This window comes from Pongo abelii, chromosome 10 (genome assembly GCF_028885655.2).
Source record: "Pongo abelii isolate AG06213 chromosome 10, NHGRI_mPonAbe1-v2.0_pri, whole genome shotgun sequence".
Classification (NCBI taxonomy): domain Eukaryota; kingdom Metazoa; phylum Chordata; class Mammalia; order Primates; family Hominidae; genus Pongo; species Pongo abelii.
In genome coordinates this window covers 118,482,046-118,500,369 of record NC_071995.2, presented here as the reverse complement: position 1 = coordinate 118,500,369, position 18,324 = coordinate 118,482,046, and the positions used below count along the sequence as shown (strand labels likewise).

At 43.7% G+C, this 18,324-nt stretch overlaps 1 protein-coding gene across 1 annotated transcript in view; it reads right to left on the bottom strand.

Moving 5' to 3' along the window:
* Nucleotides 1-10,263: 10,263 nt before the first annotated feature.
* TMEM233 (transmembrane protein 233) overlaps nucleotides 10,264-18,324 on the bottom strand; it is a 49,401-nt gene continuing 41,340 nt past the window's right edge. Inside the window, exon 3 of the mRNA XM_002823845.4 lies at nucleotides 10,264-12,666. Coding sequence (XP_002823891.1) covers nucleotides 12,660-12,666 — 7 coding nt within the window. The 3' untranslated portion in view covers nucleotides 10,264-12,659. The remainder of the gene's footprint in view (nucleotides 12,667-18,324) is intronic.

Sequence of the window (18,324 nt, the reverse complement as noted above, 5' to 3'; positions counted from 1 at the left end):
CGGGTTCACACCATTCTCCTGCCTCAGCCTCCCAAGCAGCTGGGACTACAGACACCCACCACCTTGCCTGGCTAATTTTTTGTACTTTTAATAGAGATGAGGTTTTTCTGTGTTAGCCAGATGGTCTCCATCTCCTGACCTCATGATCCGTCCACCTTGGCCTCCCAAAGTGCTGGGATTACAGGTGTGAGCCACCGCGCCCGGCCAAGTGATTTTAAAACTTTATACTGTACATTGTGGATAACATAGCAGAGGCTCTGGATTCTATTATCTTTCTCAGAAAAGTGTTGAGTTTTGTTTTAACTGGTGAAATTACTAGTGACTTGTTCTTATGTTATGAAGGCATGGTTTGGGGCTTCTTTTTGGTGGGTCCATTTTGGTTTTGTGCCTTCTACATACTAGTTCTTGGATGTGGTCTTTCTGACTAATTTGTGACCCCTCTGGGTTTCAACAGAAAGACTGAGGAGTTTAAGCTCCTCTAATTTGGTAGAACTTGAGCTCCAAACTCTGCTTCCCCAGCACTGATCAGTGCAGTTCTTTGCATTCTCCTCCAGCCTTTTTGTTTTGTTTTGTTTTCTGTTGGGCTTCACAAATACAGTTTAAGAGTCAGCCAAGGATTTGAAGGGAGTTTATATTCAGATTTTTTAGGTCCCTTTTCTGTGGCTCTATCATTTCTGGGATTTCTCTCATCAAATTCCAGCCACCATGGGGGCCCCAAACTCTAACCTGTGATTCTGCAGCCTAATAAGACTATTGCTTTCGACTTGAGCTCTGTTCTCTGTGTGCTGTGCAGACTGGGTGACCCTTCAGAGGAAAAGCCAGGTAAATGTGGATGATTCCCATTTTATGAGGATTCTTACTGACCCTCCAGTTTTTAGTTGTTCTCAAGTGTCTTCAATTTGTAAAAATGTTTTGTTCAGAGTTTGTAGCTGTACTAGGTGGTGGAATTCGCCCAATATAAGTTACTCCTCCACTACTAAAATCCAGAAATCTAATTAGTTTCTATTGATGGACATTTTTGCTTCTCATTTTGAACTTTCACAAATAACACTGCTTTGGTATATCCATACAATGTGACTGATTCACATATCCTAGCTCACATATAGTTTTCTGAGTAAAATAGTGGGAATAATTTCTAATATGGAATCACTAGGTCCAAGGGTACATACCTTTACACTTTTGCTAGAAATTGTCAAATTTCTCTCCAAAAGTGTTGTGGCAATGATGTTTGTGATATCTGTTTCTCACATCCTCCTCAACACTAAGCATTATTAATTTTTAAGTTTTTTTGGTAGTCTGATTAATAAAAATTGTATGCCATTGGTTTCCTATGCTTTTGTTGATATATGAGCGAGGTGTACTAACTTTTCATTATTAGTCATTCTACTTATACTTTACTTGGGTACAGAAATTTTCACTTATTAGAATAAAAATTTCTAAGAGCTACTGTTTACTGAGCAATTCTTTTTTTTTTTTTTTTTTTGAGACGGAGTCTCACTGTCGCCAGGCTGGAGTGCAGTGGCATGATCTCGGCTCACTGCAACCTCCGACCCCCTGGTTCAGGTGATTTTCCTGCCTCAGCCTCTTGAGTAGCTGGGATTACAGGCACGTGCCACCACATCCAGATAGTTTTTTTTTTTTTTTTTTTTTTTTTATATTTAGTAGAGACGGGGTTTCACCATGTTGGCCAGGATGGTCTTGACCGCCTGACCTCATGATCCACCCACCTTGGCCTCCCAAAGTGCTGGGATTATAGGTGTGAGCCACCGCACCTGGCCTACTGAGCAATTCTTAAGGCAGGTCCTGACTGGACAATCCTACCCTTCTTGCTGCAGTATTTTTCGGAATGGGCACGTAACCCAGACTGGAGCACTGGGTTCAGGAATGGTTGTATGACCTAACTGTTATAGTGAGAATACAGTGGGGCTTTTGTCTGAAGGTTTAGGGTAGAGAGGCCTTCCTTCTCTCAGGACTTTGATGAGGAAGTTTGTAGCCTGAAGAGCTACTCCCATGAGAGAAGCCAGTTTGAGGCCAAAGAATACACAAAGGAGGACAAAGCTGAGAAAATCAAAGGGAAACAGAGCCATAGCCTATTGAATTGGTGATATGCTGAATCAAACCAACCTTGAAGTTTGTCTTCTATCTGAAATTTTCCATTGTGAGAACTGGTAACTGCCCTTATTAAAGCCAGTTGGATTTTCTGTTGTTTACAACCCAAAGCATCCTAAATCATATACTCGGATGGACTCATATTCTTCAACAATAGAAATGTAGCTGGTTTTTCTTTCCTGTGTATATTAATTATTGTGCATAGAAAAGATATCTTAGACATTGAAGTGAGACCTCAGGGCTTCTTAAATATCGAATAAGCAGGCTGGGAGCAGTGGCTTGGGCCTGTAATCCCAGCACTTTAGGAGGTTAAAGTGGGGAGATCACTTGAGGTCAGGAGTTCAAGACCAGCCTGGCCAACATGGCAAAACCTGGTGGCTACTAAAAATACAAAAATTAGCTGGGCATGGTGGCTCATGCCTGTAATCCCAGCTACTGGGGAGGCTGAGGCAGGAGAATCACTTGAATCTGGGGGGTGAAGGTTGCAGTGAGCTGAGATTGTGCCACTGCACTCCAGCCTGGGCAACAGAGTGAGACTCCGTCTCAAAAACAACAACAACAACAACAAAATAAAATAAGCAATCCCAAAAGGAATGTGTCATAATTAATGCAAGTCTGCCGTAAAAATTAATCTCACAGAAATTTATGTCAAGCTTGCAATGAATTAGGGACAATGGATAATAGGCTATTAGGTCATTGCACGCTGTTATGCATAGAAAGTAGTTCTGTTATTTTTGCTTAGTTATGAACTAAACTCAGAGTTAATCATTTATGGGAGTTAATTGAGTGTAATTATTAAGATCATGGATTTTAGAATCAAATGGCCCAACATTCAGCAGTTGTGTGACTTTGGACAAATTATTTAACTCTTCCATGACTCAGTTTCCTCAGATGCAAAGAGAAGTTAATGGTATTTATATCTAGGGTTGTTAATAATGATCAAATGAGAGATCATGTCAAAGGTTTAGCAGAATGCCTGGCAAATAGCAAGCCATAATGTTTGTTATTATAGATATCCACTCTTTTTTTTTTTTTTGAGACGGAGTCTTGCTCTATTGCCCAGGCTGGAGTGCAGTGGCGCGATCTCTGCTCACTGCAAACTCCGCCTCCCGGGTTCACGCCATTCTCCTGCCTCAGCCTCCTGAGTAGCTGGGAGTACAGGCGCCCGCCACCATGCCTGGCTAATTTTTTGTATTTTTAGTAGAGACGGGGTTTCACCATGTTAGCCAAGATGGTCTTGATCTCCTGACCTCGTGATCCGCCCGCCTTGGCCTCCCAAAGTGCTGGGATTACAGGCGTGAGCCACCGTGCCCGGCCCTTTTTTTTTTTTTTTTTTTTAATAGTCAAACAACTACTTTGGGGCAGAAGAGCTAAGTTTAGAATTGTAGAATATAGAGACTGAAGAACAAGCCCCACTGAGCCAGTGTTGGCATTTGATGATCTTATCCACCTTGAATTTCTAAGGAACAGAGGTGTGACTAATTGAATCTACATCATTTTTGAAAAGTTCCAGATCAGAAATAAGTCTTAGAGTGAGATAGCCCAAAAATTACCATCAGAGATCAGCCAAAAATCTGGTTCCAAAGCAACAGTTGCTCAGTTTTTGTTTTACTGAAAGTTTATTACCCTAGAACATCTTGCTTCTTTGCTTCATCAAAGCTGTGCGATTTTCTTCCAGTTTGTTTCTGGATCCTACACTAACTCGGAGAGTATAAAAGGCAAAGAAATATGATATTTGTCAATTTGTTAGGGAACACTCTAAATTGTCTTTCTCCATTTTTCCCACTAGGGGGCATCCCAGGCACAAAGGAGGCTGGGGTTCCTTTGGGTCTCCATCTTTTCTTTTTCTCCTCTCCTTTTCTTTTTCTTTTTCGTTTCTTTTGCTTTTTGAGACAGAGTTTTGCTCTTGTGGCCCAGGCTGGAGTGCAGTGGCACGACCTCGGCTCACTGCAACCTCTGCCTCCTGGGTTCAGGCAATTCTCCTGCCTCAGCTTCTCGAGTAGCTGAGATTACAAGCATGCACCACCACGCTCGGCTAATTTTTGTATTTTTAGTAGACATGGGGTTTCGCCATGTTGGCCAGGCTGTTCTCGAAGTTCTGACCTCAGGTGATCCTCCTACCTCGGCCTCCCAAAGTGCTGGGATTACAGGCATGAGCCACCGCGCCCAGCCGGGTCTCTATCTTCTTGAAATTATTTTTTGGTGTAAGTCGATTTTCATTTCTTCCTTTTTCTAAACCATCACGATAAGGAATATGTGAGAAAGTTTTGAGACAGGATTTACAGCCAATACCTTGTTTAGCTTCATCTTGCTTTAAAATTCAAGTTTAAATCTTGTCAGATAACAATGTAAAAATAAAGCTATGATGATGGAGGAAGATTTGACTCAGTTTTCTTCTTCCATTTCTCTCTACCTTTACACCCTCATTCATTCATTCATTCATTCATTCATTCATTCATTCATTAAATAACTATTGGAAACTTATGTGCCAGGTACCAAGCTAGGGACCAGGAAGACAGAGGTGAACAAGATGAACATACTCCCTCCCCTCATGGGGGCTCATGATCTGCTGGGAAAGACAGATATTAAATGGTAATTGTGCAAACTGTATCTAACTACCATTGTGATGTGACCTTGAGTGAAACCACGGGGAAGTGTGAGCGTGCAAGAGGGAGACCCTCATGTTCTTGAAACGTTGGCATATCAGAGAAGGCACCTCTGAACAAGAGGCACTTAATCTGAGACAAAGGAGTGGACATTAAGGAGGAAGGGCACATGGGGAAAAGAACCTTTCACTCATTCAACAGATAGCTATAGAGTATCTGCCATGGGCCAAGCCCTAGTCTAGATGATGGGGACACATCAGTGAACAGAACGGACAAGGTCTCTGCCCTCACAAGGTCAACATCCTAGGGGGAGGAGATAGATAATAAAGAAGATAATAAATAAGTAAACAGTTAAATAAACAAAAATATTGTTAATGGTGGCAAACCCCATGGTGGAAGTAAAACAGGATGGTGTGATAGCAAGTGATGAGGGGTGGGGTGGCTGCCTTAGAGATGGGGGTTAGGTTGGTCCTCTCTGAGAAGCTGTGACCTGGGGCATGGGGAAGAAAGGACCAGCTATGTGAAAATCTGGAGAATGGTGTTATGAATGGAGGAAACAGCACACATAAGGCCTTGAGACCAGAATGATCTTGTCATGTTTGGGGCCAGTGTGTGGCTGCAGCTGAGTAGAGTGGGGGTGAGGTAGAAGATGATATCTGAGAGGCAGCCAAAGGTCTGATCATGTAGGGCTTTGCGGGGCATCATTAAAAGTTTGGATTTTAAAACACCACATGTTCTCACTCATAAGTGGGAGTTGAACAATGAGAACACATGGACACAGGGAGGGGAACATCACACACTGGGGCCTGTCGGGGCAGTGGGGGGCAAAGGGAGGGAGAGCATTAGGATAAATACTTAATGCATGCAGGGCTTAAAACCTAGATGATAGGTTGATAGGTGCAGCAAACCACCATGGCACACATATACCTATGTAACAAACCTCCACGTTCTGCACATGTATCCCAGAACTTGAAGTTAAAAAATAAAAAAAGTTTGGATTTTAGTCCAGAAGAGTAGATGCTCCAGAATGAGCAGTCCTTTTGACACTGAAGAAGAGAACAGACTCACTGGCACTAGAGCCCATATCTAGGGGACCATCAACTTGTTAATGTCCCTTGGTCTTTTATTCTGAAGACAAAAAAAATGAAGAATAAACAAAGTTGTGGAAAATGTACTGATTTCACCTATCAAGCATGAAAGGGCAAAATTACAAGAACGGGTTCCTGATCACTGGTCAGCGAGGGCAAATGCTTGTCTTAACTGCAAAAGAAACACCAACTCAACTAAAAAGCCTGCTTGTCGAGGCAAAGTAGCATTTTGTGATTGGGGGTTAAAGACTGACCTTCCAGCTTTTAATAATAAAGACCTTTTTAAGGACAGACAAAAAAAGTTTGGATTTTAAAGGCTGGGTATAATGGCTTACACCTACAATCCCAGCACTTTCGGAGGCAGAGGTGGGAGGATTGCTTGAGGCCAGAAGTTTGAGACTAGCCTGGGCCACATAGCAAGACTCCCATCTCTTCCAAAAAAAAAAAAAGAAAGTTTGAATTTTAATTCTGTGGGTGGTCACTGGGTGTGTGGGTTGGGTTTCAGCAGAGGAATGATGTGATTAAGTCTAGGTTTTGAGATAACCCTGGCTGCTGTGTGTGTTTTTTAAGCGAATGGATGTGAAAGCAAGATGTAGTAGACAGAATAATGCTCGCCAAAAGATATCCCCATACAAACACCTGGAACTTGTGAATATGTTGGGTTACATGGTAAAGAGGAATTAAGGGAGCAGATGGAATTAAGGTTGCTAATCAGCTGACCTTAAAATAAGCAGATTATCCTGGATCATCCGGGTGGACCCAAAGTAATGACAAGGGTCCCTAAATGGGGAAGAGAGAGGAAAAGGAGTCAGAACAAAAGAGATGCAGTGTGAAAAAGGCATCTTAAGGGGAGGAGATAGATAATGAAGAAGATAATAAATAAGTAAATGGTGACTTTGCTGCCTTTGAAGATGGAAGGAGACCCTGAGTCAAGGCATGTGGATAGCTTCTAGAAGGTGGAAAAGGCAAGAAAAGGGATTCTCTCTACGAGCTTCCAGAAAGGAATCCAACCCTGCCGCCATCTTGATTTTGGTCCAGCAAGACCCATTTTAGACTTCTGACCTCCAGAAATGCAAGATAATAAATTTGGGTTGTTTTAAGTCACTAAGTTTGTAATAGTTGTCATACCAGAGAGCTCTGTAAGAAAGCTACTGTAGGACTGGCGCAGTGGCTCATGCCTTTAATCTCAGCACTTTGGGAAGCCGAGGTGGGCAGATCACTTGAGGCCAGGAGTTCGAGACCAGCCCGGCCAACATGGCGAAACTCTGTCTCTACTAAAAATACAAAAAATTAGCCGCGCATGGTGGTGCACGCCTGTAGTCCCAGCTACTTGGGAGGCTGAGGCAGAAGAATTGCTAGAACCTGGGAGGCGGAGATTGCAGTGAGCCAAGATCATGCCACTGTACTCCAGCCTGGGCAACAGAGCAAGACTCCATCTCAAGGAAAAAAAAAAGCTACTCTAATTGTTTAGATGAGCTTTGGTAATGGCTCAAGAAATATTTATTTATCTTCCCTTCTAGGCGTGCATTAGGTCCTCTTTCTTGGGGGTGATCAGGCCATTTCTATTTAGGCAAAATTTGACCTTTTATGAGTTCCTTCCAATACTTTCACTCCAACTAGTACAACTAGTACAACTAGTCCCCATGCATGGGATTCCACGTGACCTGGGGGAGTAAACACTTGGTCGCAGTGCCAGGAGCAGACAGCTTGGTGAACCAGTGTGGGTGCAAACTGGGAAAGTCTACACTGGGACAGGAAGGGAGATGAACACCATGACCGGGTCATTGCAGGTTTGACTGGGTGCTCACCCGAGGTTTGGAACAGGTACTTGAGATGAAACTCTCCGATGCCTCATGCAGGCAACGCACAGAGGCAAGTTTGTACTTCCCTCTCCTGACCCCTGATAAATAGATGTCTACTGGAATGAATGAATGAATGTATTGGAAAGGGAATTCCTTCTTTCTGTGGCTTCTCCAGCAAGTGTAAGTGATGCCTGAGTTGTCTTTATGCCTGCCTCTCTTTGTGCTTGTCCAAACCAGAATTCGAAGTGTCTTGGTGCAGGGACCTATTTTTATAGGGCAATTCCCCAGACTTAAATATTCAATATTCATGAGTATTTTTTAAGAATTGGTTGTAACACATGAGTATGAACGTTATCTTACAAGATTTTTTTCTTTTTTTCTTTTTTTTTTTTTTTGGTAATTGGTGGCCCAGAACTGTCTCTTATATTTAGAAGCCTGAATCTAGGGTTACGTATCAAGATACGTGCATCATGCTGTTTTGCTGAATGCAGCTGTCCTGCTGTAGGCCAAAGGTAATTTGCTGATCCAGGAGCTGAGGCCAGCGATTTTATGTCTGCATCTGTTTCTGCCTATAACTTGCGGGCAGAGACAGGGCAACTTCAAGAGCTGTAGCCCTATCAGCCTCAGCAATGCGAAGAATGGTAGGACAGGGACTGAGTCTTCCTTCCCTTCAGTACAGCCAGTGTGTTCTCCTGCAAAGTGACAGCATAATACTTTGTTCATGCCTCTGTCTGGGCACTCTCATGTTTCCTTCTCATTGTTTGTGTGTGTCTGTTCCCCCCACCTAGACTACTGCCACCTTCTCAGGGGTCTCTCTTAAACATACTGGAATTTCCAAAGACCAGTCCAGTTTCTGTGGTTGAGCAGGTGCCCTATAAATATTGGTCAGAGGCAGAGCTGGATGAGAGTGACAACACCATGGGGAAATTGTTTGAAAAGCTATGAGGAGGCTAGGCGCGGTGGCTCACGCTTGTAATCCCAGCACTTTGGGAGGCCGAGGTGTGTGGATCACCTGAGGTCAGGAGTTCGAGACCAGCCTGGCCAACATGGTGAAACCCCGTCTCTACTAAAAATACAAAAAAATTAGCCAGGCGTGGTGGTGCACACCTGTAATCCCAACTACTTGGGAAGCTGAAGCAGGAGAATCGCTTGGATCCAGGAGGTGGAGGTTGCAGTGAGCAGAGATTGTGCCACTGCACTCCAGCCTGGGCAATAAGAGTGAAACTCCATCTCAAAAAAAAAAAAAAAGGAAAAGCTATTACATTACTTTGCCCTGCATATGGAAGGTATAGTAAGAAGCAGCATGCTTAATGTGGACACTGTTTTTTGTTTTGTTTTGTTTTGTTTTTTGCCTAGCAAATCTCTCTCCTTCTTCTGGTAAAAGCACTTTGGTTTTCCTTTGGGGAACCACCCTTCCCGCACCTTCAATCTATAAGGTTTGAGTGGAGCTGACGTCACATTCAGTTCCAGTGATTGAATCCTGACTATCAAGCCTGGCCAATGAGGGCACCACACGCCCCTGGCCACAGCATCCATTTGTGTTTGTACAGTGGCCACACCTGCTTGTTAATGACTGGTATCCATCTTGATATGTTGGTTTCTGTTTTGCATCAATTGTTCATTATACTGAATTGAACCATTCCCCCCTGCCCCACCCAGTGGAGCTATTGGGGAGAAACACTGTCTTTCCACAGGCATTGCTAAGCTGGTAGGAAAAGGTCCAAAGCTGTTGGCAGTCATCTTGTCTCTATTAAACTAAAATGAACTCAGCAAGTTGGGGCTGAGACATGGAAAGGGACATGTTCCCAAAAACCCTGCACACCAGGATCCAGCTGCTTCTGAAGCTGTCCCTGGAATTTTCTGTCTTGTGAGGGTAAACTCTACTTTTTTCTTCTCTATTTAGCCAGTTTTTGTAACTGGCTGATGAAGGAGTCTCTTGGTTGATAATACACCAATTCTTTTTTTTTGATACGGAATCTCACTCTGTTGCCCAGGCTGGAGTGCAGTGGCATGATCTCGGCTCACTGCAACCTCCGCCTCCCAGATTCAAGCGATTCTCCTGCCTCAGCCTCCCGAGTAGCTGGGACTACAGGTGCCTGTCACAACGCCCAGCTAATTTTTTGTATTTTTAGTAGAGACTGGATTTCACTGTGTTAGCCAGGATGGTCTCACTAGCCTGACTTTGTGATCCACCTGCCTCGGCCTCCCGAAGTGTTGGGAGTACAGGCGTGAGCCACCGCGCCTGGCCACCAATCCCTTTTTAAACTGTGTTTTTGCGAGTGGAGCAGGGGCAATCTTAGCTTTGGAGGAAGCTCTGGACAAGCCTATCATCCCAACAAAGACCATTTTGTCGTTCTTAGAGCTTAGGACCTGGGGGACGCCCAACAAAAATCAGTGGTCTCTTGACCCCAAGGAGCACATTTAATGAAAAGATTTTTCTTATTTTATTTTTTTACTTTAATGGGACCAACATTTTCAGTGCCTCATAGAGGCACATTTCTGGCCATAAATTAGTTCAGAGTGATGCCTCTCTAGCGCCACCTCTGGCCTCTCTGGGGTCTTCCCTGGGGACTGAGGCTGGGCTAGATGAGCTTATTTTGGTTACGGAAATCTCTGGAAGGTGGGGAACCCCAAGAAAACACAATTCACACACTGTGGTACACAGGCTTACTTAAAACCATTTTTATTCTGCCTCTCAGCAACACTTTTCATTTGATTTGGGTAAAAGACCAGGGATCCAAACACGCACAAACAAAAAACAGGGTGTCAGAAACAGAAATCAGGATCCAATCTATTGGAATGATGCTAGAATCTCTGTGTGCTGAGATTTCGTGTCCCTGATTCAACGTCCTCCTGGGACAAGTGCTGGCTCATCACAACATCCGGGTAAAATGACAGGTAGAATCTGATGTTCATCAGCATTTTTTTTTTTTTTTTGCTAGGGTTCAGTAAATGAAAAAATGCTGAAATTTGTATTGGTATAGTACTTAGAATTCTCCCTGCCAATGGTTAGTCACAACTACTACAACAATTAATTCTCATAACAGCACTGTGAGGTAAGTAGGCAGACATTCTTATCCCCATTTTGCAGGTGAAGGAATTTTAGGCACAGAGAGGCTAAGAAACTTGCCTAAAATCAGCTTTCATAGCTAGTTAGTGGCCAATAAAAACCCTGCAAAAACAAAAGGGCATTGGAACTCAGGTATTGACTCTCAGCCTCTTATTCATTCAATTAGAATAATCTGCCTTTCTTTTTTCTTTTTTCTTTTTCTTTTGTTTTCTTTTCTTTTTTTTTGAGATGGAATCTTGCTCTGTCACCCGGGCTGGAGTGTAGTGGCACAGTCTCAGCTCACAGCAACCTCTGCCTTCCAGATTCTAGTAATTCTCCTGCCTCAGCCTCCCTAGTAGCTGGGATTATGGGCATGCACCACCATGCCCGGCTAATTTTTGTATTTTTAGTAGAGATGGAGTTTCACCATGTTGGTCAGGATGGTCTCCAACTCCTGACCTTAAGTGATCCGCCCACCTCAGCCTCTCAAATTGCTGGGATTACAGGCGTGAGCCACCACGCCCGGCCAGCATAATCTGCCTTTCTTTTGCTTCATTATCACCATGTTTCTGACATTAATTCTTTGAAGTGACTTTTGCCACATATACATATCTGGTGTGTTAATTACTTGATATTTTCTTGAGTTCTCTTATTTTTCTTAATTTATTTGAACAGAAACAATATATCACATCCCCCACTGTGGGAAGCTGTAAATGGAAGGTAATAAATAAAATAAATACCATGACACAAAACAATATCATTAAATTCTATCTAGACAGAAGACTCTGAACCTGAGGCCTGCTCTTTCTTTGTTAAAAAGGGAAAAGAGCCATAGTGTCTGAAAGGTGTAAAGGACTTGCTAGCACTAAACAGAGACTTTTTCCTTGCTGTAATCAGGATGAAAAAAGAATAGAAAAGGGGAAACATTTTTTGTGATTTGGTATTACTTAATGTTCTTCCTAGAAACTACTTAAAAATTATCTTGTGTACCACCAGTGGCACACCCCTTGTGCTCTGTGAGACACTGGGTTCCTGTGTTCTGGCAGGCAGAGTAATGGCATCATTAAACCCGTACATTCACATCTAAAGGGTTTACATTTGACAGAAAAGAAATACAATGTGTGGCATTTCCAGGTGGCATCCAGGAGAATCAAAGATCTTGCCTGAGACTTGCTAGAGAAAGAGAGGAGAGAGAGTGAGAAATTGGAAAAAAAAAAAAAAAAAGCACATTCTATAAATACAGCCAGTTTATTCCCAAAACTGGGATACAGGAAGTGCTCATGTACCTAGAATTGGCCACTAAGTCCATTCTCAGAGCCTGTTTGAGTGAAGAGTGAGGTTTTGGTTAAGTTGACCAACGTGGATGCAAGCAAGGGAGGGGGCCTATTTGGAAACCTAAGGATCAAAACAAAAGGCCATAAAAGCCCCTTCTTTGAGTGTTTGATGACCAGGTGGGTGAACTCTGGGCATGGGAGTGCTGACTCCCAGAGGAGGAATTACTGAAGGTTGTAAGAATAAAAGGAAAAGCAAATCCACAACTTGAACTCTACTAGACAATTTTAAACATGCTGCAAATGTTTGTGCTCAGCATCGTAAATACCAGCACCCGCTGCTCTTCCTAGAAACCTCCATCTCCCCCATATGGAGACCCCCTGGATCCCCTCAGTGAAAAGTTATGTGATTTCCTGAGGCTCGCCTCTGGAGGAGAGGAGTGGACACAACGGGATTCGCTAAACTGAGACAGTGAGACTTCATTTTTCTTTTTTCTGTTTTCTTTTCATTTTTACAAGTCAATGACTTTGGCTGATCCAGCTGTGCAGCTTGGATTGCCTAAATTTTGGACTTTTTTTTTTTCTCGTTCATTTGCCAGGGACCTGCCTCTGGAGAGTCCTGGAGGAAAAGATCTCACAGTCTGAAGTCAAGGATCCATTCCTTAGAAACTCCTTTGGGGTGTGTGTGGATGAGGTCCATCCTCCACGCTCACAGCCCGCTGACCGCTGGTTCCTCAGGCACTGTGTGGTACAGACAGAGAGAGAAAGAGAGAAAGACCGTGGGCTGAGCTTCTGTGGTTGGCTTTCCCAGCTCGATGCCTTCCTTATTTGATGACGATGAATCTGGTTAAACACATGCTGAAACGTACCAGCCTGCGTGCACACTTTTGACTCTAAGCAGGGGCTTCCTTTTGAGAAACATATTCTATTTGTAAAACTTATTTTATCTTACATGTGGTACATGCAAAAAAACAAAAACAAAAACAGGCCGGGCATGGTGGCTCACGCCTGTAATCCCAGCACTTTGGGAGGCCGAGGCGAGTGGATCACGAGGTCAGGAGATGGAGACCATCCTGGCTAACACGGTGAAACCCCATCTCTACTAAAAATACAAAAAAAATTAGCCGGGCGTGGTGGCGGGTGCCTGTAGTCCCAGCTACTCAGGAGGCTGAGGCAGGAGAATGGCGTGAACCCGGGAGGTGGAGCTTGCAGTGAGCCGAGATTGTGCCACTGCACTCCAGCCTGGGCGACTGAGCAAGACTCCATCTCAAAAAAACAAACAAACAAACAAACAACAACAACAACAACAAACAAAATGCAGATATGGAAAAATGCCTCTTGAGCATTTCTGAACCTCACTCTCCTCCCTAAGGGTTAGTATAGTAGCACTGTTTTTAACCCTCACAGCCCTATGAGATAGGCACTGTTATTATCCCCATTTTATGCATGAGAAAACAGAGGCACAGACTGCTTAAAAGATATACCCAAGGGCACACAGCTACTTAGAGGAAGCACCTGGACTGGAACTCCAGCAGTTTAGCTTGTAAATAGGTCCTCTTTTTCTTTTTTTTTGAGATGGAGTCTCGCTCTGTTGCCCAGGCTGGAGTGCAGTGGCATGATCTCGGCTCACTGCGACCTCCGCCTCCTGGGTTCATGCCATTCTCCTGCCTCAGCTTCCCGAGTAGCTGGGACTACAGGCGCCTGCCACCACGCCTGGCTAATTTTTTTTTTTTTTTTTTGTATTTTTAGTAGAGACGGGGTTTCACCATATTAGCCCGGATGGTCTCGATCTCCTGACCTTGTGATCCACCCGCCTCAGCCTCCCAAAGTGCTGGGATTACAGGTGTGAGCCACCACACCTGGCCATAAATAGGCACTCTTAAGGGCCATGCTCTATTATTATGGGCAATAACAGAAACAAAAATGTCCCTGGAGTTCTCATGCCAGTAGGGGGGAAACAGACATAGATATATAATTTGTCAGGGAGTGGTAAGGAAGAGAAGTAAAACTGGATAAAGGGATAGTTTCTTTGCTAATGTAATATATGAACAAGTGCCAGAAGGAGAGATGGGAACCAGCTGTGTGGCTTTTAGAAGGAAGAGAGTTCCAGGCAGAGGGAACGGCAAGTGCAAAGGCCCTGAGGCAGGAATATGCTTGCATTGCTCAGAGAGAAGACTCTGATGTGGCTGAAGTGGAGGGAGTGAAAGGGAGAGAGAGGGGAGATGAGGATGTGGGATGGGAGATGAGGATGGGGAGGCGGCAGCCAGATCATGCAGGGCTTGTAAAGTCATAGTAAGAAGGATGTCTCCACCTGTATACCTTAAAAAAAAATAGAGACGGGATCTCAGTATATTGCCCAGGCTGGTCTTGAACTCCTGGGCTCAAGTGATCCTCCCACCTCGGCCTCCCAAAGTGCTGGGATTACAGGTATGAACCAGGGCACCTGGCCCTGTCTCCATGTTTAAACTGCAATGTGGCATCCCATCATATGAATACATCACTCCTAATTTAACCTGCCTACTGATGGACATTTAGGTTGTTTCAAGGTTTCTCCTATTGCAAACAAAGCTGCAATGAATATCGTTGCACGTCGGTGGTTCCCAACCCTGGCTGCACATTAGAGTTACCTAGAGAGCCCTACAGTCTACCAATTCCTGGCCCTATTACTGGAGATTCTAATTTAATTGGTCCAGGGTGGGCCCTGGGCATTGTTTTTAAAAATTTTTTTATTTTAATTTTTTGAGACAGGGTCTTACTCTGTCACCCAGGCTGGAGTACAGTGGCACAATTATAGCGGACTGCAGCCTCGACCTCTTGGGCTCAAGCTGGCCTCACACCTGAGCCTCCCAAGTAGCTGGGACTACAGGTGCATGCCACCAAGCCCAGATATATATTTTTTTAATTTTTAGTAGAGATGAGATCTTGCTATGTTGCCCAGGCTGGCCTCCAACTCCTGAGCTCTAGTGATCCTCCTGTTTCTGCCTCCCAAAGTGCTGGGATTTCAGGCATGAACCACAGTGCCCAGTGGCATTGGCATATGTTTAAAGCTCCCCAGGTGATTCTAACACGTAGCTAGGGTGAAGCATTACTGTGTTATGTGCATTTTTGTGCACCTGTCTCTAAGGTGGATACTGAGCAGTGGAATTGCTGGGTTGGTGGGTGCCTGGATTTTATATTAGATACATCCAAATTGACTTTCCAAAAGACTGTCCCGATTTTCTCTTTCACCACCAGTATAGTGTCCAATTTTTCACATCCTGGCCAACCTTGATATTACCCATCTTTTTAATTGTTGCAATCTGCCAGACAAAAATATGTAGGATTTTTGTTGTTGTTGCTTTAATTTGTGCTTTTTTGATTACCAGTGAGGTTGAACGTCTTTTTAATGTTCATTCTGATTTCTTCATCAATGTACTGCTAGCTTATATCCTTTTCAAAGCAAAAATCCTTGCATTGTTGCTGGCAACTTAGGTCTGATTTGTCTCTACTTGAACTTATCTGAACCAACAGAGAAAGACCCTTCTAACCTTCTAGAAACAGGTAATGATTCCCATTTTTCATTATGGAATCACAAAAATTCTCTGATCAAAACAATTCCCAGAAAGCCTTTCCCCAGCCAACAATATAGAAAAGAAGAGGGATTTGCTTTTAAGCTTTTGCAAAAAGGTCAAGTTCCTGCTTCATGTCCACCTTGATATGTATGTCTCCTTCCAATTCTGATGCAATTGAAGGATATTTTGAGACCAGGAAAGGATTCATTTCAATTTGCTTATGAGAGAGATGCTTTCCCAGTACAGAATGGGTCAAGATCTTCTAACTCTGTGCCTGCTAATGAGACACAGTCATGGGACCCTTACCCCTGTCTAGAGGTAAGTTTTTCCTTGATGAAAACCTTGGAGCACAAAGGCTGTTGTTGTTAAGAATGGCAAACAAGCATTTTTAACACACAGGTGTGTACCTGGCTGTTTATACCTCAACAAGACCACTCAGAGATGTACATTCAGGGGAGTTACATTGTATGTGCATTTACCATATGGCAGATCAACTATTTATGTTCCTCAAAAAGAAAAAAAGCAACAGTTTAAATAGATCTGGAGTTTCTGACTGCTGCCCTGCTCAATGATCATGAGCACGGATGGGGATGTCACATCTATTCGTTCTATGTGAGCCCAGAGTGTGGTTCCAGTGTTGAAACAGATGCCATGAACCCTAAACCCAGCCACATACTTCAGTGGGCTCTCAACCCAGGGAATATGAACCTCTTCCAACGCTGGAAACATTCACTGGGTATGCTGGGCTGATGAAGATACCATGTGTGAGTCTCAAATAGGGTGCCCTCCTTGGATACTTCCAAGATTAAGTTTGATTGTACTCAAAGCTCACCTTGTGCCCTGACATGAGAACCTTACTCCTGAGTAACATGAAGCTCCACTGTATTAGCAGGGTCATCCGAGAATGTCATATTTGTCACAGAGGACATTTTTCTCATATCCAAACGTCATGGCCAACTGTTTCTGCTGCTAAGGACGTTCTGCCGAATTCCACAGAGCATCAGATAAGTGACCACGAGCCTAATCTCAAGGAGAGACGAAAAGAGCTGGGTGTGGCGGCTCAACCCTGTAATCCCAGCTAACTCAGGAGGCTGAGGTGGGAGGATCACTTGAGGCTGGGAGTTCAAGACCAGCCTGGGCAACATAATGAGACCCCTGTCTCAAAAACAAAAAACAAAAAATGAAAGGGAGGGAGGAAGAGAAAATTTGGGAGGTGTGTAAACTTTCCAGGGACGCAGCAATAACTGAAGCTTCTACCAGGTACCTTAGGTGTGATATTGTGATATAGTAAGAATAAGAAATATTTGATCCCTGCATCTGGTTGCTGAGACAGAGCTCCTAACACCCTTGTAGACTGGGTACTAGGAGAATTTTTTGTTTTGATGTTTTGTCTTTGACTCCAGTTTCTGACACAGAGCTCCCCAATTCCTTGGAATTTCCTGAGTGATAGGACTATATTTGTTCTAATGAGGCAAAGCTTGGTGGTCTCCTGGATAGACACAGGTTGGGGGTGGGTTGCCAGGGGAACCAGCCATGTAATTAGAAGGTTGGAACTTCCAGTCCCACCCCCTGGACTCCAGGGAGGAGAAATGGCCTGAAGGTTGAGTTTGAGTTGGGCACCAATGGCCAGTGCTGTAATTGATCATGCCTATGTAATGAAGCCCCCATGCAAACCCAAAAGGACAGGGTTGGGAGAGCTTCTAGATTGCTGAATGTGCGGTGGGACCTGGAAGGTGGCACACATGGAAACACCACGCCCCTTCCTATATACCTTGCCCTGTGCATCTCTTCCATCTGACTGTTCATCTGTATCCTTTGTAATAAATGGATAAACATAAGTAAGTGTTGCCTTGAGTTCTGTGAGCCACTTTAGCACATTAATAGAAACTGAGAAGAGGGTCATGAAAACCTCCAACTAAAAGCCAGCCAGTCAGAAGCGCAGGTCACAACCTGGGGCTTGCAATTAGCATCTGAAATGGGAGGTAGTCTTGGGGGACCAAACCATTAACCTGTGGGATCTGACTCTAACTCCCAGTAGATGGTGTCATAATTGAGCTAAATTATAGAATACCCAGTTGGTAGTCACTGGACAATTGCTTGGTGTGCGGGGGAAACAAAACACACCTGGTCACAGCTGTGTGTCGTGTTGAGTGTGTAAGAGAAGAGAAACTGTTTATCTTTTATCTTAGGGATGCAAAAATGTCTTGTTTGTTGGCACATGTCCACACAAGCAAGAATGTTCTTCATTAAATGCAAGGCCCTAGGATAGTAGTTCTGCAACTTTAGAATATTTAGAATTATTTTTGGGGGAAGGTGACTTGTCATATTTCCAGGCTACTCAGGAAATGGGGTCCAGGAACTTGCATTTTTATAAACATCCCAGATGAATCTGTCATAGGTGGCTCTGAGATTTGTGCTTTGAGAAGCATCACTACAACAACCTAACCTTGCTTGAGTCCTCAAGGTATTAGCAGGAAGCAAAAGCCTGCAAATAGGTTGGTTTTGACTAGGGGTTTGAAATACTAGGATTGATAAATGGACAGCTACTATATTTAAACATTTCACCTGTGTGATTCATTTCTTCACTTTCCCTAGCAACTTGAGGGCAGAGAGTTTTCTGACTTTGAAAGACTGCAAGTTCATTATTCTTTCTGGACAAGAACAATTCCCTGCTGTCAATGCAGGATTCTATTCAAAATGGTTTAATATTTCAGTTGAATAATTCCCAGCTCTTAGGAATTTGATGTCATGAAACCTCATGTTTCATTGCCCCAGCCACCATGTGGCTTACGTAGATATCCTGTAAAATAGGATGAATGAGAGCTTTTTATGAGTTTGGGTAAAGACT